This window comes from Rhinatrema bivittatum, chromosome 1 (assembly GCF_901001135.1).
Source record: "Rhinatrema bivittatum chromosome 1, aRhiBiv1.1, whole genome shotgun sequence".
NCBI lineage: Eukaryota > Metazoa > Chordata > Amphibia > Gymnophiona > Rhinatrematidae > Rhinatrema > Rhinatrema bivittatum.
In genome coordinates, this window is record NC_042615.1 from 222,380,395 (window position 1) to 222,407,437 (window position 27,043).

At 43.7% G+C, this 27,043-nt stretch overlaps 1 protein-coding gene across 1 annotated transcript in view; it reads right to left on the reverse strand.

Annotated features, from left to right (window-relative positions):
* The window catches only part of HTT (huntingtin), a 797,032-nt gene that overhangs the window by 547,898 nt on the left and 222,091 nt on the right, over positions 1-27,043 (reverse strand). Inside the window, exon 19 of the mRNA XM_029606726.1 lies at positions 13,940-14,079. Within this exon, the coding sequence (XP_029462586.1) occupies positions 13,940-14,079 (140 nt within the window). The remainder of the gene's footprint in view (positions 1-13,939; positions 14,080-27,043) is intronic.

Here is a 27,043-nt window from a genome sequence, read left to right on the forward strand (position 1 = left end):
TGCGCTTAGCTCCTTTTCTGCATAACTTCGTGCATATAATGACTAATTACGCTTTATTCTGCAGCGATTAGATGCTGACAATGGGGCAGATTTTAAAAGCCCTACGCGTGTAAATCCAGCTGGATATATGCGCGCAAGGGGGTTACCGCACCGAGCCTATTTTGCAAAGGCCCGGCGAGGCACGCAAGTCCCGGGCCACACATATGTCCCGAGGCTTGAAAAAAGGGGCGGGGCGCGGGCAGGGAGGGGGTGTGGCCAGAGGCCTTCATGGAGCCTCTAGGCCGGGGGATCGCATGCAACCTACGCCTGCTCAGAGGAGGGCGCAACTTGTAAAATAAAGGTGAGGGGGGTTTTATGTAGGGCTGGGGGGCGGGTTAGGTAGGGGAAGGGATGGGAAGGTGGGGGGAGGGGGGAGGAATGGGGAAAGCCATCGGGGCTCCTCTAGGGCTTGGCGCGCACAAGGTGCACAAGTGTGCACCCCCTTGCGCGCGCCAACCCCGGATTTTATAACATGCACGCGGCTGCGCTCGCATGTTATAAAATCAGACGTACCTCTTAAAATCCGGCCCAATGTGCGCAAGATTGTAGACATTCTCTGGTGGGTGCGAAAGGAGCGTATTCCTACTGTTTTGCTTTTTGTCAATATTGAGAAAGCATTTGACATGGTGCACTGGCCTTTTTTATTTCAGATATTAGAGCACATGGGCTTTGGTTCTTATTTTCTCCAGTGGATCCAGAAATTATACGATTCCCCTAAAGCCAGAGTTAAAATTAATGGGGGATATGGGGATTGTTTTGAAATTGGCCAGGGTACAAGACAGGGATGTCCTTTGTCCCCTTTATTATTTGCTTTGTTTTTGGAACCCTTCACTTCCAGGATTTGCTTATTGGCACAGATTACAGGGATTAGTTTAGGAAAGGTACACTCAAAACTTTTGCTTTTCACGGATGATATTCTATTTACTCTGACAGACCCCCATCAATCATTAACAGGTGTCATGGCTGAATTGGAGAAATTTAGTGCTGCCTCCGGATTTACAGTTAATTTAGATAAATCTGAAATTTCAAATATCAACTTAACTGAGCCATCCATATATATTTTGTGACAGCAGTTTCCTTTTAGATGGGCAAAGCGATCTCTTAAATATCTGGGGGTTCATTTGGGTTTTGATAGTTCAGATTTATTACATTTAAATTATGTCCTGCTGGTGCAAGCTATTGAAAAAGATTTGGATAAATGTGGTAGAGAAAGTTTCTCTTAGATGGGGCGTACAGCGGTTGTTAAATGAATTTTTTACCTTGTTTCCTCTATTTATTCTTAACCCTTCCAATTTATATATCTGCGGCTATTCTGCGATCTTGGCAGAAGAAAGTATTTTTATTTTATTTGGAAGAAGCAAACTCCAAGGGTTGCTAGGATGGTTATGTTTCAACCAAACGTGAAGGATGGTTTGGGGGTACCTAATTTATTATGATATTATGCATCCTCCCAACTGCGACCTTTGCTGGATCTTCATAGTACATGTTCTTTAAAATAAAGGATGTTATTGGAACAAGCTATGATTGGGGTGATGCCGTTATCTGCCTTGGCAACAGTGTTAATACCTGGTAGTTGTTAAATTGTTTTCCCTATGTTTGCAAACTTCTCTACGGGTGTGGTTTCAATGGAAATTCAAATTGGTTGGCAATTATTCCTATTTTTCTCCTACACATTTGTTTCATAATAAGACTTTCCAGCCTGTTTATCTGCTTCAGCATTCAAGATTTGGAAGAATCATGGTATTCATAGAATAGAGCATTTATTTATGAATGGTACTCTAATGCTCCCAGACATTATCTCCCTAACTTATAAAATGGAGAAAGTGAATTTCTTGGAATATACCCAACTTAAACGCTTTATAGGAATGCAGCAGGAAAAGGTTTATATACAACTGGGTAAATCTATGCTTGAAGAATACTGTGACCAAGTTGACAAACTAAAAAGTTTAACTTCTAAGGTTTATTGCCTTCTCAATGGGCATTTAACTGATACGTTTTCACATATCAGAAATTGGGAAAGGAATTTAAGAGGTAGTTTGAGACTGGAGGACTGGAACTCTATGTGCTAGCAAGTGTTCTATATCTACAAGCTTGCAAGAGAACTGTTATAAAACGTTATTTCGCTGGTATTTGACCCCTAGTGGACATCACCATATGTTTTCTAATATTAGTCCTAATTATTGGAGAAATTGTGGGAGTGTGGGTACTTGTATGCATATTTGGTGGGATTGTGAGACAGTAGCGATTTACTGGCATTACTGACTGGGTATCCACCCTGATAGGAGTGTGGAATCTTCTTGATACACGATATATTTTACTTAATTTGCCAGTTTTGGATGTTGATAAATCACAACAGCACCTTTGCCAACAAGGGTTCATCACAGCTAGGTGTGAATTAGCCAGATTTTGGAAACATGTTGATTTCCCTTCTTTCATGGTGATACAACGTCTGAATACCCATTACCAATTGGCTCATTTAACAGCCTTACAACAATTGCTTGACCTTTTTTGAGAAGACATGGGGTCCTTTTATACGATGGAGAGATTCCCAGGGCTTGGAGATTTAACTCTATACATTCTTTTGCTACCTTTCCTTACACTGCTTATTTGATCAACTTTTGGTCTTACTTTCTTTTTTTAGTGTAGGCCTTTGTAATTTATTACAGTAATTCATAGTAGTTATGATCTGCTTTTCCCAGCCTTTGTGTACTGTCTTGCATTTTGGGCAGCACACACTAGCAATTATTGATGAACTCAATATTAATGTGGGTGGATTGGGGGATTTCGTATTTAAAGCAGTATGGATGTATGTTGATTTTGAATGACTTTGTACAGGTTTTTATGCATCCAATAAAAACTTTCAATTTCAAAAAATAAATAAGTAAATAAACTCAGTCAATACCACAGGAAAAAAAATGCTATCTAATTCTAATTCTCAGTGGAGCACAGAATTTGGTGAGAGAGGTAAAGGTGGTGGGCCGCTTGGCAACAGTGATCATAATATGATCAAATTTGAATTAATAACTGGAAGGGGGACAGTAAGTAAATCTACAGCTCTAGCGCTAAACTTTCAAAAAGGAAACTTTGATAAAATGAGAAAAATAGTTAAAAAAGAAAAAACCTGAAAGGAGCAGCTACAAAGGTAAAAAGTGTACAAGAGGTAAAGTAGTAGAGGTAAAGTAGTAGAGGTAAAGTAGTGTATTTGGATTTTCAGAAGGCATTTGATAAAGTGCCTCATGAGAGGCTTCTAAGAAAAGTAAAAAGTCATGGGATGGGGGCGATGTCCTTTCATGGATTTCAAACTGGTTAAAAGACAGGAAACAGAGGGGGAAGTGATGTTATTCCTTGCAAATGGCTGCGTAGTCTGAGAACTCCTAGTGGCTTCAAAATAAACTGGTTATTTCGCTATCTGCAGCACTCTCTCAGAGCCCGAATTAGCTGCAAGAGGAAGAACAGTAAATGGCGAGTTAAGGACGAGAAATAGATCTTACTGAGTTCTTCTACATGGGAGATGCGCCACGCGGCGAAAGAAGTGGGCACCACCGACTCAGACGGAGCCCCGATAGAGTCCAATATGGCAGTGGAAATAGGAGCGGAGAGCAGCGGTGACCAGGGCCCCACTAGGAAAGAATTCACTGCCTGGTTTCGCAATCTGAAATTGCTGTGGTAAAGTTAGAAATATATGAATCAGTGGGAGACCTTTGCTGAGATGTGGATGAAATAGAGCAGAGTGCGCACAATTTATAACAAGCAGCAGAAGATCAGATTGCAACGATGACACAGCAAGCTAAAGATTTACTTTATTTGAAACAGACAACGGAGGAGATTTCATCGAAGCTCAGGGATCTAGAAAATAGATCCTGTCAAAATAATCTAAGGATCAGAGGTGTCCTTGAAGAGGAAGGAAATACTGATTATATCAAGCTGGTACAATAAGGAAATTCTCAATGTAGACTCCGAGGAAGGCCTGGATAGGCCTGTGCAAATTGATCGGGCGCATAGAACTTTGAGCAAACCAAATAATCAATCCCGTGATGTAATAACATGTTTACATCACTTTCCTGTGAAAAATGCTATTACTCAGAAAGCCAGAACCTTGGGTACAGTAACTTGGAAGGGGATGAAGCTTCAAATATTTAATGACATAGCAGCCATAACTCTCCAAAGTCGTAAGGCTATGAAACCCATCACGATACCTTGAGGGCTGAAAACATAAGTTATAAATGGCTATACCCTTTTGGAATATCTTTTACAATCAGTGGCGACACTCTGACTGCAAGATCAATTGAAGCTGAAGAAAGCCTCCTCAAACAGAAAGGACTAGAAGTTAAGATGACCAAGACGAACACCTTGCCAGGTCCTTGCAGGGAAACTACCCGATGGCAGCGCACTCACAAAGGGGGCAAGCGCCTCAGGAGAAATTCCAATGCCAGTGAAGTGTCTGATTCATCTGGACCTACTACCTGAGAGAACTTTAGCTGGTCGATTGATCATTACTTCTAGTTCTCCAATTTTTCAACTTACACAGTTCCGGATGGAAAGACTAATTATGTATATGGTTTTACGAGTCTATATAACACTGTTAAGTGTTACTTATCCTTTTAGTATAATGAATAATCTGCATTTGGTTTCATACGATTATGTAGCTTGCTTTTTCTCAAGATTCCCTGATATCATCTGCTGAATCATCAGATAACCATCTATAATGGTTCAGCAATAGTTGGCCATCATGGAGGATGCCATTCCTCATGGAAAAATGGAGAAATTACTTACCTGATAATTTTGTTTTCCTTAGTGTAGACAGATGAACTCAGGACCAATGGGTATAGTGTTCTCCTGATAGCAGTTGGAGACGGATCAGATTTCAATCTGATGTCAGCCCTAGTACATATACCCCTGCAGGAAGTGCAGCTCTTCAGTATTCTCCTCGAAAAGTAATTGTGGATATATATATATATGACTGAATAATTGGAATAACTTGATTAACTATATAACTTGGTTAACTTGATTAATTTGAACTGATTGAATTGGTTATAGCTGGAAACCGCCAGTGCCCTCAACCAAGAAAAGTCGACACCCGGTAGGATGGGTGCCCTAGTTGGAGAAAAGCATGGCTTAACTGTGAATCACTCGCTCTCGGAGATACGATGGGCCGAACAGACTGACACCAGGAAGGCTGTCTTCAATGTTAATAGTCGGAGAGACAGGCCGCGAAGAGGTCTGAAGGAAGCTCCTGCTTCCTTCAGACCTGGTTGACCAGGTTGAGGTTTCAAAGAGGCACCGGCCACTTTAGGGGTGGTCGGATCTGCTTGACTCCTTTCAGAAAGCGGGAGACATCCAGGTGAGAGGCTATGCTGCCACTCTCGCTCTTGGTTCCGTAGCATGACAATGTGGCCACCTGTACCTTGATGGAGTTGAGAGACAATCCCTTCTGTAGTCCGTTCTACAGGAATTCCAAAATTGCAGGAATTTTGACTGAGCGTGGGAAAATGTCGCAGTCCTCACACCAGGCTTCGAATACACTCCAAATCCTTATGTATGTTAGGGATGTGGAGAACTTGCGTGCTCGGAGGAGGGTGTCAATTACTGCCCCTGAGTATCCGCTCTTCCTCAGGTGAGTCCTCTCAATGGCCAGACCGTAAGAGAGAATCGAGCTGGATCCTCGTGGAGGATCGGTCCTTGTTGGAGCAGGTCTCTGTGTGAAGGTAGCGGGAGGGGGCTCTCTGTCAGCAGCCTTCGCATGTCTGCGTACCACAGTCTTCTTGGCCAGTCCGGGGCCATCAGAAGTACTGGTCCCCTGTGGTGTTCTATTTTGTGGATGATTGCGCCCAATAGAGGCCATGGTGGGAAGGAGTACAATAGAGTTTCCTGTGGCCAGGTCTGTACCAGGGTGTCGATTCCTTGGGACTGGGGTTCCCGCCTGCGGCTGAAGAAGCTGGGACCTTTGGGCAATGGACCGGTTTGCCAGGAGGTCCATGCTTGGTGTTCCCCAACGGTTTACTATCAATTGGAATGCTGTGGTCGACAGCCTCCATTCTCCTGGGTCTAGACTTTCTCTGCTGAGCTAATCCGCAGCGACGTTGTCTTTCCCCGCGATGAGGACGGCCGAGATCTCTTGAAGGTTCACTTCTGCCCATGACTTTAGGGGGTCTATTTCCAGAGACACCTGTTGGCTTCTGGTTACTCCCTGCCGGTTGATGTAGGCCACTGTTGTGGCGTTGCCCGACATTACTCTAACTGATTTGTCTCGGAGTCTGTGACCGAACCGTAGGCAGGCTAGTCTGACTGCCCGGGCTTCTAGGCGATTGATGTTCCATCCAGACTCTTCTTTGTTCCATTGCCCCTGGGCTGTTAACTCTTGGCAGTGTGCTCCCCATCCTCGCAGCCTGGCATCCGTGGTTAGCAGGATCCAGGTTGGTGAGGATAGTCTCACTCCTTGGCTCAGATGGCCTTCTTGTAGCCACCATCGTAGTTGTATCCGAACTTTGTCCGGGAGCTGAAGATGTACGATGTAGTTCTGGGACAGCAGATTCCATCGTGATAGTAGTGAGAGCTGTAGGGGGCTCATGTGAGCTCTTGCCCATGGCACTACTTCCAGTGTGGATACCATGAGGCCGAGAACTTGGAGGTAGTCCCATGCCGTGGGGCGAAGCTCGCTCAAGAGGGTTCGCAACTGGGTCATCAGTTTTGATCTCCTTGTAGGTGTCAGGATGACCTTGTCTTGTTTGGTGTCGAACCGGACTCCCAAGTATTCTAGAGATTGGGAGGGCTGCAGACAGCTCGTTTGTGTTGACCACCCACCTGAGGCTCTCCAGTAGAGTTTTGGCTGTTGGTCACCTGGTGGCTTTCCTCTGGGGATTTCGTCCTGATCAGCCAATCGTCAAGATAAGGGTGTACGAGGATCCCTTCTTTCCTCAGTGTTGCTGCCACTACCACCATGATCTTGGTGAACGTCCGGGATGCTGTGGCTAACCCGAATGGTAGTGCTCGGACCTGGTAATGACTGTCCAGGACCATGAAGAGTAGAAAACGCTGATGCTCTTGATGGATCGGAATGTGTAGGTAGGCTTCCGACAGATCCAGGGATGTAAGGAACTCTCTTAGTTGTTTCACTATTATTACCAAGCGTAGTGTTTTCATACAGAAACGAGGAATCTTCAGGTGGCGGTTGACCAACTTGAGGTCCAGGATGGGCCTGAACGTTCCTTCTTTCTTGGGAACAATAAGATAGATTGAATAATGACCAGTATTTATTTTTTGTGCAGGCACCGGTGTTATAGCCTCTAAGGCTAGCAATCTGGTCAGTGTAGCTTCCACTGCCATCCTCTTGGAAGGGTTGTGGCAGGGGGATTCCACAAACTTGTCTGGAGGGAGATGGGGAAATCCAGGTAATATCCCTCTCGAATGATGGACCCACTTGTCCGAAGTTATCTCTACCCATCTTTCGTAGAATAGGGCAAGTCTGCCCCCTTTGGCTTCTTCCTTTGGACGGGTCGGCTGATTTTCATTGTGGGGTACGGCTGGGGCCTGAGCCCGTGCTGGCTCCCCTTTTGTTGGGCTTATTCCAAAAGGACTGGCTCCTGCCTGCGGGGCGAGCCGCTTAATATGTGCTTCTGTATGGGTTGAAGCGCTGTGATCCTCTGCCCCTGGAAGTTCGGGGGAAGGGTCGCTGGTTTCTCTTATTCCTGTCCTCCGGTAGCCACGGCAGTGGGGATTCGCCCCAATTGTTGGCTAGTTTCTCTAGTTCACTTCCGAACAGGAGGGTTCCCTTGAAGGGCATCCTTGTGAGACTCATTTTGGAAGATGCGTCGGCCAACCAGTTTCGGAGCCAGAGTTGTCTTCTGGCTGCCACGGCTGATGACATTCCTCTAGCTGCGGTGCGCACCAGGTCAGAAGCAGCGTCCGCGAGGAATGATACTGCTGGTTCCAGGGCTTCCCCAGGAGTGTTGTTCCTGGTCTGTGATAAGCAGGCGCGTGTCACCACGGCACAGCAGGCCGCGATCTGTAGAGACATAGCGAAGACGTCAAAAGACTGTTTGAGGATGGATTCCAGAAGCCTGTCTTGAGCATCCTTGAGTGCTGCTCCTCCCTCCACTGAGACAGTAGTGCGCTTCGAAACCGCACAGACCATGGCATCCATTTTCGGACATGCCAGGAGATCTTTGGCAGCTGGGTCTAGAGGGTACATGGCTGCCAGAATACGCCCCCCCCCCCCCTTTGAAAGTAGTCTCCGGGGCATCCCGTTCCAAGTGAATTAGCTGCTAGACGGCTTGTAATAGTGGGAAATGACGGGAGGTCTGACAGAGTCCCTCTAGTAGGGGTTCGTCTTAGGCGCCTCAGAGGCTAGCAAGCTCTTTCAAGCTGTGTGTGACCAGGTCTGGAAGCTCGTCCTTGGTGAAGAAGTGCCTCATGGTTCGGTGGGGCTCTGACCCTGGAGGGAGTTCCCCTTCCTCCAGGGGTTCTGATTCCTCATCTGAGTTTTCCGTGTCCCCGAAGGTGGGGCTTCTGGGTGGTGGAATCACTTCCCTGGGCATAGGAGGGTCCCAGGATGTTGAAGTCCTCTGGTGGTTGTGGCCATATTATCGGAGGCCCCGGTTGCATGTGGACAAAGGTATGCAGGCCTTTGAAGAATTCCACCCAGGAGATAGATGCTGGGTCTAAATTAAGCAGCGCTGTGTCCCTGGGGAGCCCCATTTGAGGGAGGGTCCCACTGGGAGATGCTAGGTCCGGCGTACTGTTAAAGCTGGAACCTGGCACCAGCTGGGGAGGGCAATGGGCTGGATCCCCCAGGGCTTATTCGCACTGTATACACAGGGCCGTGGCCTCCTCATGCTGTGCAGCTCTAATGTGGCATGCTGGGCAAAGGCCCTGAGCCTCTTTTCCGGTGGCGTCATGGCTTGTGCGCATAAATATCAGTTATGCGCTCCGGTGCATCAAAGTTGTGCGCGTAGGATTGGTACGTGCTCAGGGAGATGTGCGTGCTGTTGTGCACACAGATTGAAGTTATGCGCCCAGCACAGTAAGCGCGTGGCTATGCGCATCGCTTGAGCGTGCGGTGTTGTGCGCACAAGGTATTTGTGCGCACGGCTCGCCTCTGTGCACACAGATTGGGACAGCGGACAGGGCAGCGAACAAATCAAAATGGTGACAGCGACCACACGGACAATATGGCGACCACCTCGGAGGATCTCTATATGTGGGAGGACCCTCGGATCTGACCGGGGTCTAGCCCTGCTAGGGCAGATCAACCCGGTGGCACTGGTCCTGGCTGGTGAGCTGTGCGACTCCTCGAGCTTCAGAGACCGGAGACTTTTAAATAGATTTCTACCTTACCTTGTTTCAGTGCTTCCGGTCTCATTCTGGGCAGTCTCCGGCTGCGGGGGGAGAGGGAAAATACCTTCACCGCCACGCTCGAAGTTGCACCCGCTGCCTCTCTCTCAACCTCACCCGATGTCGGGGGCTAGGTCTCCGCTGAGGGTCGGCCACCGGTCCGAGGCTTACCTCCAAGGGATCGCCGAAATCACCTCGGGAATTCTCAACTGGGGGAGGGACTCAATGGGTGTCACCGCAGGAGAGCGGGGCTCGTCTGTAGAGGTAAGCTTTCTTCTTGTTTTGGTTTTCTTTGCTAATTTACTCTAACACGCTGTGCTAGCCTGCATAGAGTCCCGAATTGCTATGGAGACGGAAAATACTGAAGAGCTGCACTTCCTGCAGGGGTATATGTACTAGGGTTGACGTCAGATTGAAATCTGATCAGTCTCCAACTACTATCAGGAGTACACAATACCCATTGGTCCTGAGTCCATCTGCTACACACTAGGAAACGGTAGTTTGTTTCCACTTACACCTCGGTTTAGGGGACAGGGGAGTGGGAGGGGGTGGATGAGTTGGGGGGATACAGTTATATCGTGGGCAGTAAAAGGTGCGAGGAATTATAATATTATGGTAACCAGAGAGAAATTTGAGTGCATGTCCAGCTTAAGTTGGCATATTACTCATGATTAATATACCATTTGTTTCATTAAATGTTAAAGGACTTAACTCACCTCAGAAGAGACAGTTATTGTTCGAGGAAGCCACAGATACACGCCTCCATATTTTTTATACAAGAAACTCATCTGCTCAAGAAAGATGATCATCTGTTACTCAATAATAACTTCCACTTAATATTCTTGGCAGCCAGTATTGAAGAATGAAAAAAGGGAGGGGTAGATATGTTTTCTAAGGATTTGCAGGTAGAGGTGGTAGATTGAAGGAAGGATAGGTGAGGTAGATATCTAGCTCTGATTGTCTATATAGATACGACCCTGGTGATGCTAATTAATGTTTATCCTCCCAATGTGAACCAATGGAAATTTTTATCATCACTTGAACAATCCCTGAGTGACATGTTACAAGGTCAAATTTTAGTGAGGGGGGGGGACTTTACCTTTCCTTGAATCCTAATCTGGACAATAGTCACTTAGCTAATAATGGCCTGAGAATGGCCAGAGTATGCCTAAAAGCACTCAATGAGACCTGTGGGTTACAAGACTTATGGCGCTCTAAGCACCCCTCCGTAACAGATTACACCTTCTACTCCAGAGTCCATGGTACGTATTCACAGATAGATATGTGGTTGGGGGATGGGTCAGGGGTTCAAGGATGCACTTCGGTAGAAATTGGCCCAATCACGTGGTCTGACCACGCCCCCATCTATGCTTTTTGCTTACAGAATGAGGCAAATGGGGAAAAGTATTGGCAATTAAATAACTCACTGCTTTCTAATAAGCATTTATGCAAGCAAATTAGAGAAGATATCAAAGAATATTTTCAATTCAATGCCAACAGGGAGGTACCGATCCATACCCTTTGGGATTGCTTTAAGACTGTCTTATGAGGTAAACTCATTTCTAAAGCTTCAGCTCGGAAGAAACAGTCTCAGGGGGAGAAATTACTTCTTTTGCATACCATTCAACCACTTGAAAGGAGACATAAGACTAATGGAAGTTATAAAGATCTCAGAAAACTTGATAAATGTAGGAGTAAATTGCAGGCTTTATTATAGGGAGACATTCAATATTGTCTTGATAACAACAGGCATACCATTATGAAGAGGGCAATAAACCCAGTAAATTATTAGCATTGCAACTTCGTACGCAGATCTCACATAGCCAAATTCTGAAAATCAAAGAAGTAAATGGGGAGGTAGTCTCTGATAATGTTGGTATCAAAAATCGATTTGTTCAGTTCTATAAGGAGTTATACACTAATGAACAAGAAATACTTGACTTTGATATAGATAGCTACTTGATAGGGGTCTCTCTCCCTGTTCTCTTGTTAGAACAGTCCCAAAAATTGGATGGTCTGATTACCCAGTCAGAAATTTATGCAGCCATAACCTCCCTTAAATCCAATAAGACTCTGAGCCTGGATGGTTACACTGGCCTCTTTTATAAAACAATTTGGAGACTTACTAATTCCATACCTGCAGAAATTAATGAGCTATTACTTAATCCTGTCCTGCCCCCATCCATGAAACTGGCAGGGGGTAACAATTCTACCAAAACCGGGCATAGATAAGACGATATGTGAATCCTACCGCCCATTTCATTATTAAATATTGATTTAAAAATACTAGCAAAACGTTTGGCCAGTAGACTGAACTGCATATTACCTGATTTGGTTCATATAGACCAATCTGGATTTATACCAGGGAGGCAGGCAGGTGACAATATTCACAAAATTGTTAATTTGATGTGGAAGTCATGAATTAATGGGATTCCAGCAGTGTTATTAACGACAGACGCAGAAAAAGCCTTCAACTATGTGCATTGGAGATTTTTATTTAAAGTCCTCCAGATAGTAGGTCTTGGACAAAACTTTCAAACCTGGTTGAAGGCCATGTATACTCCCCTTGTGAAACTGGAAAATTGGGCATCCAAATGGCAAATGAAATTTAATGTGGATAAGTGCAAGGTGATACATAGCTTCATGAATGTCGGTATAGAAAAATAGCTAAATAAATAAACAGGGAAAAATAACCCATACTGTAGTTACACGATGTTAGGTTCCATATTAGGAGCTACCACCCAGGAAAGAGATCTAAGTGTCGTTGGCTCAGTGTGCTGTGGCAGTCAAAAAAGCAAACAAAATGTTGGAAATTATTAGAAAGGGAATGGTGAATAGAACAGAAAATGTCATAATGCCTCTGTATCGCTCCATGGTGAGACTGTACCTTGAATACTATGTACAATTCTGGTAGCCACATCTCAAAAAAATGATATAGTTGCGATGAAGAAGGTACAGAGAAAGGCAACCAAAATGATAAAGGGGATGGAACAGCTCCCCTATGAGGAAAGACTAAAATGGTTAGGGCTGTTCAGCTTGGAGAAGAGATGGCTGAGGGGGGATATGATAGAGGTCTTTAAAATCATGAGAGGTCTAGAACAGGTAAACATGAATTGGTTATTTACTCTGTCAGATAACAGAAAGACTAGGGGGCACGCCATGAAGCTAGCATGTAGCACATTTAAAAATAATCTGAGAAAATTCTTTTTCACTCAACACATAATTAAATTCCGGAATTTGTTGCCAGGGGATGTGGTTAGTGCAGTTAGTCTAGCTGGGTTTAAAAACGGTTTGGATAAGTTCTTTGAGAAGTCCATTACCTGCTATTAATCAAGATGACTTAGAAAATAACCACTGCTATTACTAGCATCAGTAGTATGGGATATACTTAGTTTTTGGGTACTTGCCAGTTACTTGTAGCCTGAATTGGCCACTGTTGGAAACAAGATGCTGGGCTTGATGGACCCTTGGTCTGACCCAATATGGCAATTTCTTATGTTCTTATGTAAAGCTGCTACCTCCTCAGTTCTGTGCTTACTATATAACTAACTGGCCTCTCCACAAGCAAATACCTAGCCCGGATTTCTCCCACTACCACAAATCAACATTTTCCCTTCCCAATGTAGATATCTATGTTCTGGGCAGCACTCTTAGGCCCCTGTGTCACCCTCCACAGACCACACCACAAGCACAGTCCCATTCTTGCCACTGGGTATCCAGTCATGGCCTCTCTCAAGGGAATACCACAACTAACCCCACCTCTATCCCAAGAACAATAAATAAATGAGTACCTAAGCAGAGGCATCTGTGCCAGGAAAGAGACACAACCCTAAGGGCAGGGAGTGCAGAAGCAGCAACATGGTGCATGGCAAGACCTAGCCAGGTTCAGCCCGCTGCTGCCCTTAAGGCAATATTCTCTGGCTTTTAACAACAAGAGAGAGTATGAGCCACCAATATTCACATGCCATACTCCGGCTCCTGCGCTGGAGTTTAACACCACCTAACAAACCATTTTCTAATATTGTCCCATGTGAGGAGAAAAACAATATAAGATTTCACATTGTATTACTAATTGCGTGAAATATTTTTTTGAATTCTTGCGCCACTTTTTTTGGGCTATTAGATTTTGTAAAAATGTGAAGGTCAACAATAATGTTCAAGCCAGATGGATGTCTAAGTTAGCAATCTACAACTCGGTAGCAATATATATTGTATAAATTTGGTTATTCTTTTCAATAAGGCATATCTGAACAAAATAAAAAGTTAAAAAGGAAATCAAGTTAAATTTTTTCATGCAATTGACATTTTTCTGCTTTGAGCCTTATAATAGAAACCATGGTCAGCAGGGAGAGAGGGGTTCTTGAAATTCTCATCTTTTTCCACATGCTCACATCTTTAGAGCATCCCCGCAATTACTTTCCTACTTTGTTATGCCACAAAAAAAGTACATATGTTCCACAATAAAAAGCTTCCAGAAAATCTTTATGCTCATCTTGGTGAGTGCTACAAACAATAATTAGGATAGAATATCTACTTTACAGTAATTATGAAAAAAAACCCAGGTACTTACCTAAAATCTATTTCAGCTAGAGTTTCCAAAAGCTCAGTTCGCACCAGCCAATAAGAACTATTCTTTAGAGTCAGCAGATCAACAATTAGCTGTAAGCCTAATTCACTATAAGTGCTACTACATAAACTCATGAGGCAGTGCTAGAAAACAAAAATCCAAGAAGACATTAGTAATTCACCTCATTTTTCAAACCTATTTCAAAGATTCTATACAATTATTTTGTAATTTTAGTTTTTGTTTCTTCTAGCACATTTTGATTATTACTACTCAGAAGTTTCATGCATGTGCTAATTCAAACCCCCCCCCCCCCCCCTTTGACTGTTCAACCATGTGCCTAAGCTGTGGACATCAATTTTTGTGTGATAATTACCAGATTTCTAAGATGGTGCCAGCCGTCCATTGCTCCTTCCATATGACAGGGGTTGACCAATGGCACGGTAGCCCCTGTCACATGGAAAGGGCTACCAGCGCCATTTTGTTTACTGGCTGCCGACAGCGGGAGATCGTTCCCGGGTCCCCCCGCTGGACCACCACAGATTTTAGGCAAGTTTTGGGGGGATCCGGAGGTTGGGGAGTTGTAAATAACTAAATTTTAAGGGTTGGGGGATTTTGGGGGGGGGGGTTTCGGCAAAAATTGCAGAGAAAAAAAAACGACTCAATGGAAAAGGAAGTTTTCCATGGGTTGGCCGACACGTAGCGAGATACAAAAACGAAGCACATCTCTAATTGCTAGCCTGTATTAAATAGCTGTATTTGCAAATTTAAAAAAAAATAAAGGCTGGTATCTACAACCCCACTCCCACAGAGAAGTCAGACATCCAGGATTCAGAAATCCAGTAACAAATGGATTAAAAATGGGCTCTGGCCAGTGGCATAGCCATGGGTGGGCAGTTGCCCACCCAATTTGGACCCAGGTCCACCCAACCACAAGAGGACTTTCGGAGCAATGATGTGTAGGATCCGGTCCCCACTGACCCAGCTGCTCCCTGGTCCTCAAATGCTGTCAGCCCGGGCGGAACGCGGCAGGACAGCTGGAGTCAGCGGCACTGTCTCTTCTTCCTGCCCCCCCCCCCCCGGCGCGGCTCGGAGGAGGAAGAGGTGAGCAGCGAGTGTGTGCACGGGAAGAAACCATGCTAGTGTGGTCAGCGTCGGCCCAAAGAACAGAAGAGAGGTGCAGCCTGAAGAATGTGCAGCGCAGCTCAGAGGAAAATGAAGAAGGTCGTCAACCGCCGCCGATGGGACTCCTCCTCCGCAAGGGCTGAAAGTGAAGTAGGTTGCTGCTGCCTTTAGGGATGGACGTGGAGGAGGCTGTTGCTGCCGCTAGTTGGGGGGGGGGGTGAGTGAATGAGCAAGCATGTGTATTTGAGATCTTGTGTGTGTGTGAGATAGCATGTATGTGAATGATTGAGAGCCTGTATGTGTGTGATTGAGAGCTGGTTTAGGTGAGGGGGCATGTGAGTATGTGATTGAGAGCCTGTGTGTAAATGAGAGAAAGAAAGAGCCTGTGTGTGATTGAAAGCTGGTTTAGGTGAGGGAGCCTGTGTGTAAATGAGAGAAAGAGAGAGAGCATGTTTGTAAGCATGTGAATGAGAGTCTGTGTGTGAGAGAAAAAGACAGCATGTATGTGTGCGATTGAAAGCCTGTGTGTGTAAGCGTGAAAAAATAGACAGCATGTGTGTAAATGTGTAATTAAGAGCCTATATAAGTGAGAGAGAAAAAGCATGTGTATATGTGAGCGATTGAGTGCCAGTGTGTGAGAGAGAAAGGAGAAAGTTGCAAGCAAACCATCCCTCCTCCTGCTAATTCAAAACAATTTCAGGGCACCTGGATATCAAACGTTCTCAAGTATACAAAGCAAAACATTTTTGTATCATTGCTTTTTCATTACTGGGTCTTTGTGTCTGCTATTTTGAAATACTTTATTGGTATCTAGACATTTTTTATATGATTTTTTAATTATTGGATATTCCATTCATCAGCTGTTTTGAAATACCGGTAATCTGTTCTTTTTGTTAATATGGTTTTACTGCTACTGATTTTATATTTCTTGATTTGTTTTATAAGGATGGGTGATGTTTCTTTTTTTCCTTTGTTACACTGCATACACAGACTCTGGCTTGTTGCGGTTTCCAATTCAGTTTTGTCTGCATGCTTCTAGTTATGCATTTTGGTCTCCTTATTCTTTGTTAGGTGAGGGTCAGCACATGTGATTCAGGTGAGGTTTTCTGCTGGCTTGTAGTTTCTGTGTAGGGCTCTATAGCAGCCTGACTTGGTCCGTTTTCCTAATAGGAGATGTATTGGTGTCTTAAGGCCTGGATTTTCAGTGTTGCCTTTTCTTAGGTAAGGTGGTTACTGTTTAAGTGCTGGAAATTGGTGCTGTTTTTGTGTGGGATGTTTACTATTTATGCAGTTTCTGTTCAGACAGAATACGTATCTTTCCTTGTGTCATTCTTAACAATAAAAATAATGCTGGACCTTTATTTTTTATTTCCGCCTTGAATTGTAATGAGCAGTGTGTCCCACATGTGAGCATGGGCTGTCAGGTATGTCACGATGGGGAAAAAGGTTGAGAACAACTGCATTAAAGAGTCAACGTGGACAGGAAGGGGGCCAGACAGGTTGCCGTAGGATTCCATCCCCACAGTGGCAGAAGTAGGACTTTGGCTGTGCCTAATGAAAAAGCCCTGTGTGGGTGTGAATGGGAGCCTGGGTGTGCGTCTGTGTGCTATAAGAATGGAAGCCTGGGGGGGGGGGGAGAGAGAGCGTGTGTGTGTGTGTGTGAGAGAGAGAGAGTGTGTGAGTGAGAGAGAGAGTGTGTGAGTGTGAAAGAGAGAGTGTGTGAGTGTGAAAGAGAGAGTGTGTGTGTGTGTGTGAGAGAGTGTGTGTGAGAGAGAGTGTGTGTGAGAGTGTGTGTGTGTGTGTGAGAGAGTGTGAGAGAGTGAGTGAGTGAGAGAGTGTGTGTGTGTGTGTGTTTTTCAGGGAGGAAAGGAAGAAGACAGTAGGAGAAGAGAGACACTGAAAAAGATTAGGAAATAAGTGACAAGGTAAAAATGGGAAAAAGAGACCAGGACCAACTGATTAGAAAAGTACAAACATCAGAGAACAAAAGTAAAAAAAATATATATATTTTGGGATTTTAGCGATTGGACTATGCCATCTTTGGGAATGTGCATTTCTTATATTTTTTTTTAATTTGGCTCTTTCTTCAGTATTCCACTGTTCAGAGTCTGGTTTCTCGGGCTTTCTATTTTGGTTTTGTCTGCATGTTTCTGTTTCTAATTTGTAGTCTCTTATTTCTATATTAGGTAAGGGTTGGTCTCTGTTTTGCCTGAAGTGCATTATTTCAGCTAGTGTGTAGTTTCTCTCTATAGTAGTCCAGCTTGTTCTGTAACTCTGATAGGTGATATATTAATGTTCTAGGGTCTGATTTAGTATTTGCATTGCTACTTTTTCATAAGGTTGCTGTTATTTGAATCCTGAGAGTCAGTGCTGTGACTGAATGGTATGTCAAGGTTCTAGATGTCTCTTTGCAGGAGTTTGTATTACTTCACAAAATAGCAGTGGAGGGATTATTTTGCTGAAGTGACACCAGAATTTGAATATTCTTTTTTACATGTTAACATAAAAACATGCCATACTGGGTCAGACCAAGGGTCCAATCAAGCCCAGCATCCTGTCTCCAACAGTGGCCAATCCAGGCCATAAGAAGCTGAAAAGTTCCCAAAAACTAAGTCTATCCCATGTTACTGCTGCTAGTAATCGCAGTGGCTATTTTCTAAGTCAGCTTAATTAATAGCAGGTAATGAACTTCTTCTCCAAGAACTTATCCAATTCTTTTTAAGCCCAGCTACACTAACTGCACTAACCACATCCCCTGGCAACAAATTCCAGAGTTTAATTGTGTGTTGAGTGAAAAAGAACTTTCTCCGATTAGTTTTAAATGTGCCACATGCTAACTTCATGGAGTGCCCCCTAGCCCTTCTATTATCCGAAAGAGTAAATAACCGATTCACTTTTACCCATTCTAGACCTCTCGTGATTTTAAACACCTCTATCATATCCCCCCCTCAGCCGTCTCCTCTCCAAGCTGAACAGTCCTAACCTCTTTAGTCTTTCCTCACAGGGGAGCTGTTCCATGTGAATTGTCCTAGCTCTGCTCTGCACCTGTTCTGATGTTAAATGCTGTTTTATTGTAGTTATGATGATTTCTGGCTTTCTGCAAAGAGGATTCATGAAACAATACATTAATTTTTTGTTTTATTACATGATTGGATCTGATTGTTTGTTTTCTTTGCTTTTTACATGATACACTTGTGCATTTATAAACTGCAAAAAATATAAAATTAATTAAAAAAGATTAATAAGGAATTTTTATTGCTGGTAAGTGCTGGAAATAATTGAGATAAAATATTTTGTTTCTTGCATGATGCATAATGGCTGTTGCAAACTACTTGGAAAGCCATTGTAGGGTGCAGTATATGGCATTATTTATCAATAAGAATACAACTAGTAGGTCTCACACCTGCATGCCTATAGCCCACCATGTTAACCTTATGCCCACCCAAAAAATCAATTCTGGCTACGCCACTGGCTCTGGCAGAATAAAGACAGTGATGAAAAGACACCCACTCTCCTCACCGCTACTCTTACATAATACCTTTTCTGCAATGGATAACGAAGAAGCTCCAGGAATAGAAAGGGATGTTGTCACCCTGTGTACCCAGAAACCCTTGAACATTATCAAAGGTCATAAAAGGAAGCTTCTTCTGCTGGGAGACTCAGTTATCAGAGAAATCCAATTTGGGTATTAATTTTGATGGGGACACAAGTTAAATGTCTTCCAGGATCCTCAGCTAATAGAAAATGCCAACCAGATAATCAATACAATTACAGAAGAAAGTAGAGACTCCAGTATCAATGTTCATCCATCTGGGGACCAATGACCTTGCTAGACATGGTATCCTTGCAGTACAGAAAGATTTTCAAAACCTAGGGATGAAGATTAGACATATGGCAAAGACCATTGCCTTTTCAGAAGTATTACCTGTCAAGGAAAGGCTCTGCCATATAAATAACTTCAACGTTTCGCTCAAAGCATGGTATAAATCAAGTGAATTTGGTTACATTGGTGGATGGGGCCGTATCTAGAATAGTAAAAGGTTATACTGTAAGGCTGGTCTACATTTGTTCTTGACTGGAAAGAGGTTGCTAAGAGAGAAATTCAGAGCATATACTATGAGGCATTTAAACTAGAAGGCAGGGATGGCAGGAGGTGGCCTATAAAATTGCCTTGTCACCCCCAAGCAAGCCAGGAATTGAGAGAAGAAAACACCAATGTCAGCTCAAAATTGCAAAAAAATGACTAAGAAGAGCAGCAACCTTAGGGAGACGAGTTGGAATGCTATGACCACAAATGCTCGTAGACTGGGCAAGAAAATCCCAGACCTGCAGGCCCTAATGGTGGAGGTGGACTTGTACATTGTTGCTGTTACGGAGACATGGTTCATGGATTCTCATGATTGAGATGCGGCCATACCGAGCTATAACTTAAGGATGGACAGAGAGGACAGAAAAAGGGGGAGGAGTGGCTCTATTTCAACAATATCCAAGCAACTGAACTACAAGGAATGTAGGGTAAAAAAGCATAATGGGCCATCTTTTAAAAAAAAAAAAAAAAAGTGATAGTGCATCCATTTTTACTGGAGTGGTTTACAGCTCTCCAACTCAAACGAAAGAATTAGACAAGTCCCACTGTCGCTCTTTGTGACCTTGGGCAAGTCACTTTACCCTCCATTGCCTCAGGTACAAACTTAGATTGTAAGCCCTCTGGGGATACGGAAATATTTATCTATCTATTTAAAAACTTTTCTATACCGTCGTTTAGTAATGCACCATCAGAATGGTTTACATTTAGGCACGAAATAGGTTTGGTTTGGTTTCTAAGTTATCCATAGGGTGCCAATATTTTACGGTTCCATAGTTCAATAATATACTCTAAATGAGAAGTGTGTTGGATTTACTGTTTATATGATTGCTGGAGTAATCATATATGTGAAGACTGTTTTAATTTAATATTTAATTATGATTAAAATTAAAATAATAAAATAATCAATTCTGCTTTTTATAGGTGACTTTCAGCTGTATGTATTTGTTGTTATTCAGTGACCTCACTGTGAAATGCTTTTTTGAAGAGCCAAATTTTTAAGCTCTTTTTGAAGAGTTTTAGTTCTTTCATTAGTCTAAGCTCAAGCGGTAATGTGTTCCATAATAATGGTCCTGCCAGAGATAGCGCTCTCTCTCTAACTTGAGTCAATTTTTCTGTTTTGACTGATGGAATGGTTAGCAGTGCTTTATTGGCCGATCTGAGATTTCTTTGAGGGAAATGTAATCATACTGCAGTGTTTAGCCAGTACCTGAATGTTATCTGCTTTGAAGCACTGAAAAAAGTGTGAAATGTGGAATATTAAAATATAAAAAAAAAAAATAATCTATATCTAAAATCTAGACAGAGATCTGGTCAAAGACATCCAAAAGGTGGGAAAGAAGGGAGAAGTGTTGTTTGTTGGAGATTTTAATCTGCTGGATGTAGACTGGAGGATCTCTTCTGCGGAATCTAAAAGAAGTAGAAGGATAGTAGATGCCCTGCAAGGGGCTCTGTTCAAACAAATGGTAATGGAAACCATGAGGGGGGAGTTATACTTGACTTAGTGCTCACTAACGGGGATAATGTCTCTAATGTCCGGGTGGGGTGCTCACATCAGCACCAGTGATCAAAGGTATGGTTTGATATTGCAAATAGGATATGGAGAAGTCACACAAATACCTGAGTTTTGAATTTCAAAAATATGGACTTTATCAAAATGAGAACGTACCTGGAGATAGAACTAGAAGACAGAGAAAATGGGAGAGGTGGAACAACAGTGGGCCAAAATAAAGGAGCAATTACAAACGCAACAAATCTATATGTTAGAAAAATGAACAAAAGTAAGAGAAATAAGAAACCGATCCGGTTCTGAAAGGAGGTGGCTGAAAAAAATAAAAGCAAAAAGAACAGCATTCCAGAAATATAAAGAATCCCAAAAAGAGGAACACAAGGAAGAATATCTAGTGAAACTGAGGGAGACAAAAACTAATCAAGAAAGCAAAAAGTCAGGCGGAAGAAAGGATTGCCAAAGAGGTAAAGCGAGGTGACAAAACATTTTTTAGATACATCAGAGAAAGGAGAAAGGTCCAAAGTGGTATAGTGAAATTGAAAGCTGACAAGGATCAATGTGTAGAGAAAGACAAAGAAATGGCAGAAATATTAAACAAATACTTCAGTTTAGTGTTCACTAAAGAAGACCCTAGAGAAGGACCGTCCCTAGTTAGCAAGACTGTGGATGGGGGCAGAGTAGACGAAACTCCATTTACAGAAGAGAATGTATGGGAAAAGTTGGGAAAATTGAAAGTGGACAAAGCCATGGGGCCTGATGAGATTCATCCCAGGATACACTGAGGGAGTTAAGAGATGTCCTGGTGGGTCTGCTGCATGTCTTGTTCAATAGATCCCTGGAAATGGGAGTGGTGCCGAGTGAATGGAGAAGAGTGGTGGTGGTCCCGCTTCACAAGAGTGCGAGCAGAGAGGAGACTGGAAACTACAGGCTGGTTAGCCTCACCTCTGTGGTGGGAAAATTAATGGAGACACTGGTGAAGGAAAGGATAGTGAACTGTCTACAGTCAGAATGATTTCAGGCCACGAGGCAGCATGGACTCACCAGTGTAAGGTCCTGTCAGACAGATCTGATTGATTTTTTTGATTGGGTGACTAAAGAATTGGATCGAGGAAGAGCGCTCGATGTGATCTACTTGGATTTCAGCAACGCTTATGATACGGTCCCACATAGGAGGCTTGTGAATAAAATGAGAAGCTTGGGAGTGAGTGCCATGGTGGTGGCGTGGATTACAAACTGGTTGGCGGATAGAAAACAGCATGTGATGGTAATTGGAACCTACTCTGAAGAGTGAACTATGTTAAGCGGAGTGCCACAAGGATCGGTGTTGGGACCAGTCCTGTTCAATATTTTTGTAAGCGACATTGCGGAAGGGATAGAAGGTAAACTTGTCTATTTGCAGATGATACTAAGTTCTGCAACAGAGTGGACACGCTGGAAGGAGTTACTCCTGGGGGAATTCTGCGCACAAAAACTGAAAATTCTGCAAACTTTATACTGGTCAAAATAACACAATTTACATGACAGTCTAAGTAATTACATTTTAAATTATTACAGAAAAAAGTTATTACTTAAAGTTGCAGAATTTTAAATATTTTGAGCAGAATTTTCTTAGAAATTCACTGTAAGATTTCCTTGGAAATCCACGTACAGGCTCCCTCACTCTCTCGCACACACACATCCCCTCATACAGGGCCCTCTCTCTTGCATACACACCCACACAAGTTTCCTTTCTCTTTCACACATAAATCCTCACACAGGCTACCTATGTCTCCTCTCTCTCACGCAGCCCTTCACACAGGCTCTGTCTCACACATTTTATTTATTTAAGAGGTTTTTATATACCGATGCTCATGAAAAATCATATCTCGTCGGTTTACATATAACTTTAGTTGGAATTACTATAAACAGGGGATTTTAACCTAGAGAAACAACTCTAGAGAGAGTCACAAACAAGGATAGAGGTGGAGAAAGAGTAATAGCGTTAATAACATTAACATTAAGGTAACAACAACGATAATTGTGTTAAATAATGCGGTGAGGTGTAAAGAGTCTTATGGCGTGCTTCAGTTCTTCAGGGAAACGCTTGGCTGAAGAGCCAAGTCTTAAGCTTTTTTTTAATGTCTTTTGGCAGGTTTCTAGGCGCAGATCAGGTGGTAGAGAATTCCATTGTGTGGGCCCTGCTGTGGAGAGGGCCCGTTTTCTGAGTGCGGTCTTGGAGGGAGGAGCATGGAGTGTGCCTTTGTGTGCTGATCTTATAGGTCTGGCAAACATGTGTAGTCGAAGCGGGAAGATTAGATCCAGTGGGGTCTGCATGTGGATAGATTTGTGGATCAGCATTAGAGCTTTGTGAATGATTCTGAATTTGACAGGGAGCCAGTGTAAGCTCTTTAGAACCGGAGAAATATGTTCATTTCTTTTGGTATTCGTCAGAATCCTTGCGGTAGAGTTCTGTAGCATCTGTAAGGGTTTTGTAGTGGAAGCAGGAAGGCAGAGTAGGAGAGAATTGCAGTAGTCTATTTTAGAGAATATGATAGCTTGAAGGACCGAGCGGAAGTCATGGGTGTGCAGGAGGGGTTTAAGCTTTTTTAGAATTTGCAGTTTGGAGAAACTTTCCTTTGTTGTATTGTTGATAAATGTTTTGAGATTCAGTCTGTTGTCGAGCGTGACTCAGAGGTCCCTCACATGTGTGATGGAAGTCAAGTTAGGAGCCAGTAGGTTGTTGAGGGCCAAATTGTTATTCTGCGAGATGAGTAAGAGTTCAGTTTTAGAAGTATTAAGAACTAAGTTTAGGCTGGATAATAGGAGGTTGATGGAATGTAGGCAACTGTTCCAGAAGTCGAGGGTTTTTGTCAGAGATTCGGTGACTGGAATAAGAATCTGGACATCATCCGCGTAGATAAAGTGAGTTTTAGATTTGAGAGAAGCTGGCAGAGGGGGAGGAGATAGATATTGAACAGTGTAGGGGAAAGCGATGACCCTTGTGGAACTCCAAGTGTTGAAATAATAGGTTGAGATTCCTTGTTGTTTATTCTGACCTTGAATTTCCTGTTGTAGAGGAAGGACTTAAACCAGTTGAGGACAGTTCCTGCTATGCCGATGTCGGAGAGACTTTTTATTAAGATGGAGTGATTCACAGTGTCGAATGCCGCTGAGATATCGAGTAGGGCCAAGAGGTATGTTGTTTTTTTTAGAGGCCTAGGAGTATGTTATCAGTAAGAGAGATTAGAAGGGATTCAGTGTTCCTTGATTTGCGGAAACCAAACTGAGCTGGGGTGAGGTTTTTGTGTTCCTCAAGGTATTCAGAAAGCTGTTTATTGACAATTTTCTCCAAGAGTTTGGCGATGAATGGGAGGTTGGCTATGGGTCGAAGGTTTGCCGGGTCGGTTGGATTTAGGTTAGGTTTCTTTAGCAGAGGTTTAATGTAGGCAAGTTTGAGAGAATCTGGAACTGAGCCATGAGATAGAGAGCAGTTGATAATTTCAGCGAGAGGCTTAGCAATTGTATTAGGACTGTTGAGCAGTAATTTAGAAGGGATGGAGTCAATTGGATGGTAGGCAGGTTTCATTTTGTTTAGAATATTTTCTATTTCGAGGGAGGAAGTGTATTCGAATGAATTGAAGTTTGCTTTCTGGGTGAAGGTGGAGGAATGAGGAGGAGGTAGTTGTGTCTGAGGCGGCGAGTGGGGCTAGGAGGTTTAAGATTTTATTCTGAAAGAAGATAGCCAGTTCTGAGGATTTGGATTGGGCTTGGTCATCTGGGATGGTGAGGGAGGCTGGTTGTGTAAGATCTTTGACATAAGAGAACAAGGCCTTGGCGTCGAAGAAGAAGTGGTGAATTTTGCGAGCATAGAAGTCTTTCTTTGTACGAAGGATTGTATTTCTGTAGTTGTGCATAGCTGATTTGACAAATACACAATCCCTTCACACAGGCTAACACCCTCACATACACACGATCCCTTTTTTCATACAATCTCCCAATCTCTCACACACATACACACTCCTTCACAATCTCCTCATATAGGCTCCCTCTCTCTGAAACCCACACTCAAGCATCCCCCCCAAGCCACCCTTCTCTTGCCTCCCATGCTCTCTCTCTCACCCTCCCCACCCCCAACCCCCTCTTACCAACCATGCTCTCTGTCACCCTCCCCTCTCTCACACACACACACACACATTCTCTCACCAGCATCCCCCACCCCATGCTCTCTCTCACCCTCTCCTCTCTCACACACATTCTCTCTCACCGGCATCCCCCACCCCATGATCTCTTCTTACCCTCCCCTCCCTGACACACATTCTCTCTCACTGGCATGCCGTGGGACGTGCTCCGTTCGCAGCGAAGATGAAGGCCTGGCGCGCCGTTCGCGGCGAAAAGGGAAGGCCCCCATGTGCCGCGAATGGTGCGCTGGGTCTTCATCTTCGCCGTGAATGGAGCGCATCCCATGGAACACGGGGGCCTTCCCTTTTCGCCGCGAACGGCGCGCCGGGCCTTCATCTTCGCTGCAAACAGTGCACCGGGCCTTCATCTTCGCCGCGAACGGAGCGTGTGCCGCGGGACGTGCTCTGTTCACGGCATGCCGGGGTCTCCTCTGCTATTTTCTGCACAGAATTTGGCAATTCTGCGCAGGGGGGAATTCTGCGCAAATTCTGCGTTCCGCAGTAGCGCAGAACTCCCCCAGGAGTAAAGGAGTACAGAGAATGAGACGTGATTTAAGGAAGCATGAACGGTGGTCAAAGATATGGCAGCTGGGATTCAATGCCACGAAGTGCAGAGTCCTGCATCTGGGGTGCAGTAATCAAAAGAGCTGTATGAGATAAGGGATGAAGGGCTGTTGTGCATGGAGCAAGACAGGGACCTTAGGTTGATAGTGTCTAGCGATCTGAAGATGGCAAAGCAATGTGACAAGGTGATAGCGAAAGCCAGAAGAATGCTGGGCTGCACAGAAAGAGGAATAACCAGTAAGAAAAAGGAGGCAATAATCCCCTTGAACAGGTCCTTGGTGAGGCCTCACCTGGAGTATTGTGTTCAGTTCTGGAGACCTTATCTCAAAAGGGATACAGACAAGATGGAGGCGGACCAGAGAAGGGCAATAATGGTGGTAGGTCTCCATCAAATGACTTATGAGGAGATGTTGAAGGACCTAAATATGTAAACACTGGAGGGGAGGAGGTGCAGAGGAAATATCATACAGACCTTCAGATACCTGAAAGATTTGAATGATACACAAACAAACCTTTTCCACTGGAAAGAAATCAGTAGAATTAGGGGCCATATAATGAAAGTCCAGGGTGGACAACTCAGAATCAATGTCAGGAAATATTTCTACACGGAGAGAGTGGTGGATGCCTAGAATGCCCTTCTGGAGGAGGTGGTGAAGACAAAAACAGTGAAAGATTTCAAAGGGGCATGGGATAAACACTATGGATCCCTAAAGGTTAGAGGATGAAATGAAGAAAAGAGTGCATGGAGGTAACTTACTAGAGTGGCAGTTACTATCCTTAACCAATAAGCTTTCATAATGTTGATGCAATTCCATTATTGCTCTCTGCTTTAAACAGCAGGGGGGGGGGGGAGGAAAAGGAGAATTAGATTCAGAAAGCAAGGACATTGAATTTTACGGTCTGGGAAAAAAAATAAGCAAGGGGGGAACTTGCTGATGCGGCTGTTACCAAGCTTAACCAATAAACTTGATACTTGGGATGCAACTCCAACATTGCTCTCTGCTTCAACAGCAAGAAGTAATGGGGAATTGGACTCAGACAGTAACCAACAAGGGCCCTGACTATGACGGTTTAGGAAACTAAGTATGGGGGTGACCTGTATGGCACGGTAGATGTTACCCATTATGGGGATGACCTGAATGGTGCAGAAGATGCTACCATAAGCTTGCTGGGTAGACTGGATGGACCACTTAGTCCTTTTCTGCCGTCGTTTGTATGTTCTATGTTAAGAACTGGAGTAATGAATGTATACAGAGGTGGCACAAAATTTGATATTACGCCAACTTTATGCTCCCTACATTGGCTACCGGTGAAATTCAGAATTGAATTTAAAGTTTTGTCTATTACATAAATGTATTTATGGTAAAAATACCGAATGGCTCAATGCTGCACTGCATTTTTATACCCCACAAAAATCTCAGATCCGCTAATAAAGATCTTTTGGTGGTGCCCTCCACGCGGTCACCTCATCTTAGTGAAGTTAGACATAGAGCTATATCAATCACAGGTCTGAAGCCACCAGTTTTGAGAACGCAGGCTGATTTTAAAAATTTTTAAAAATATTTAAAAACCTGGCTATTTGAAAAAGTATTTGAAGATAGTGAGTAATATGACTGCCTTTTCTTTTAATGAGCCTAATAAGTGAGGAATGCATCTACTTGAGGCAAGGT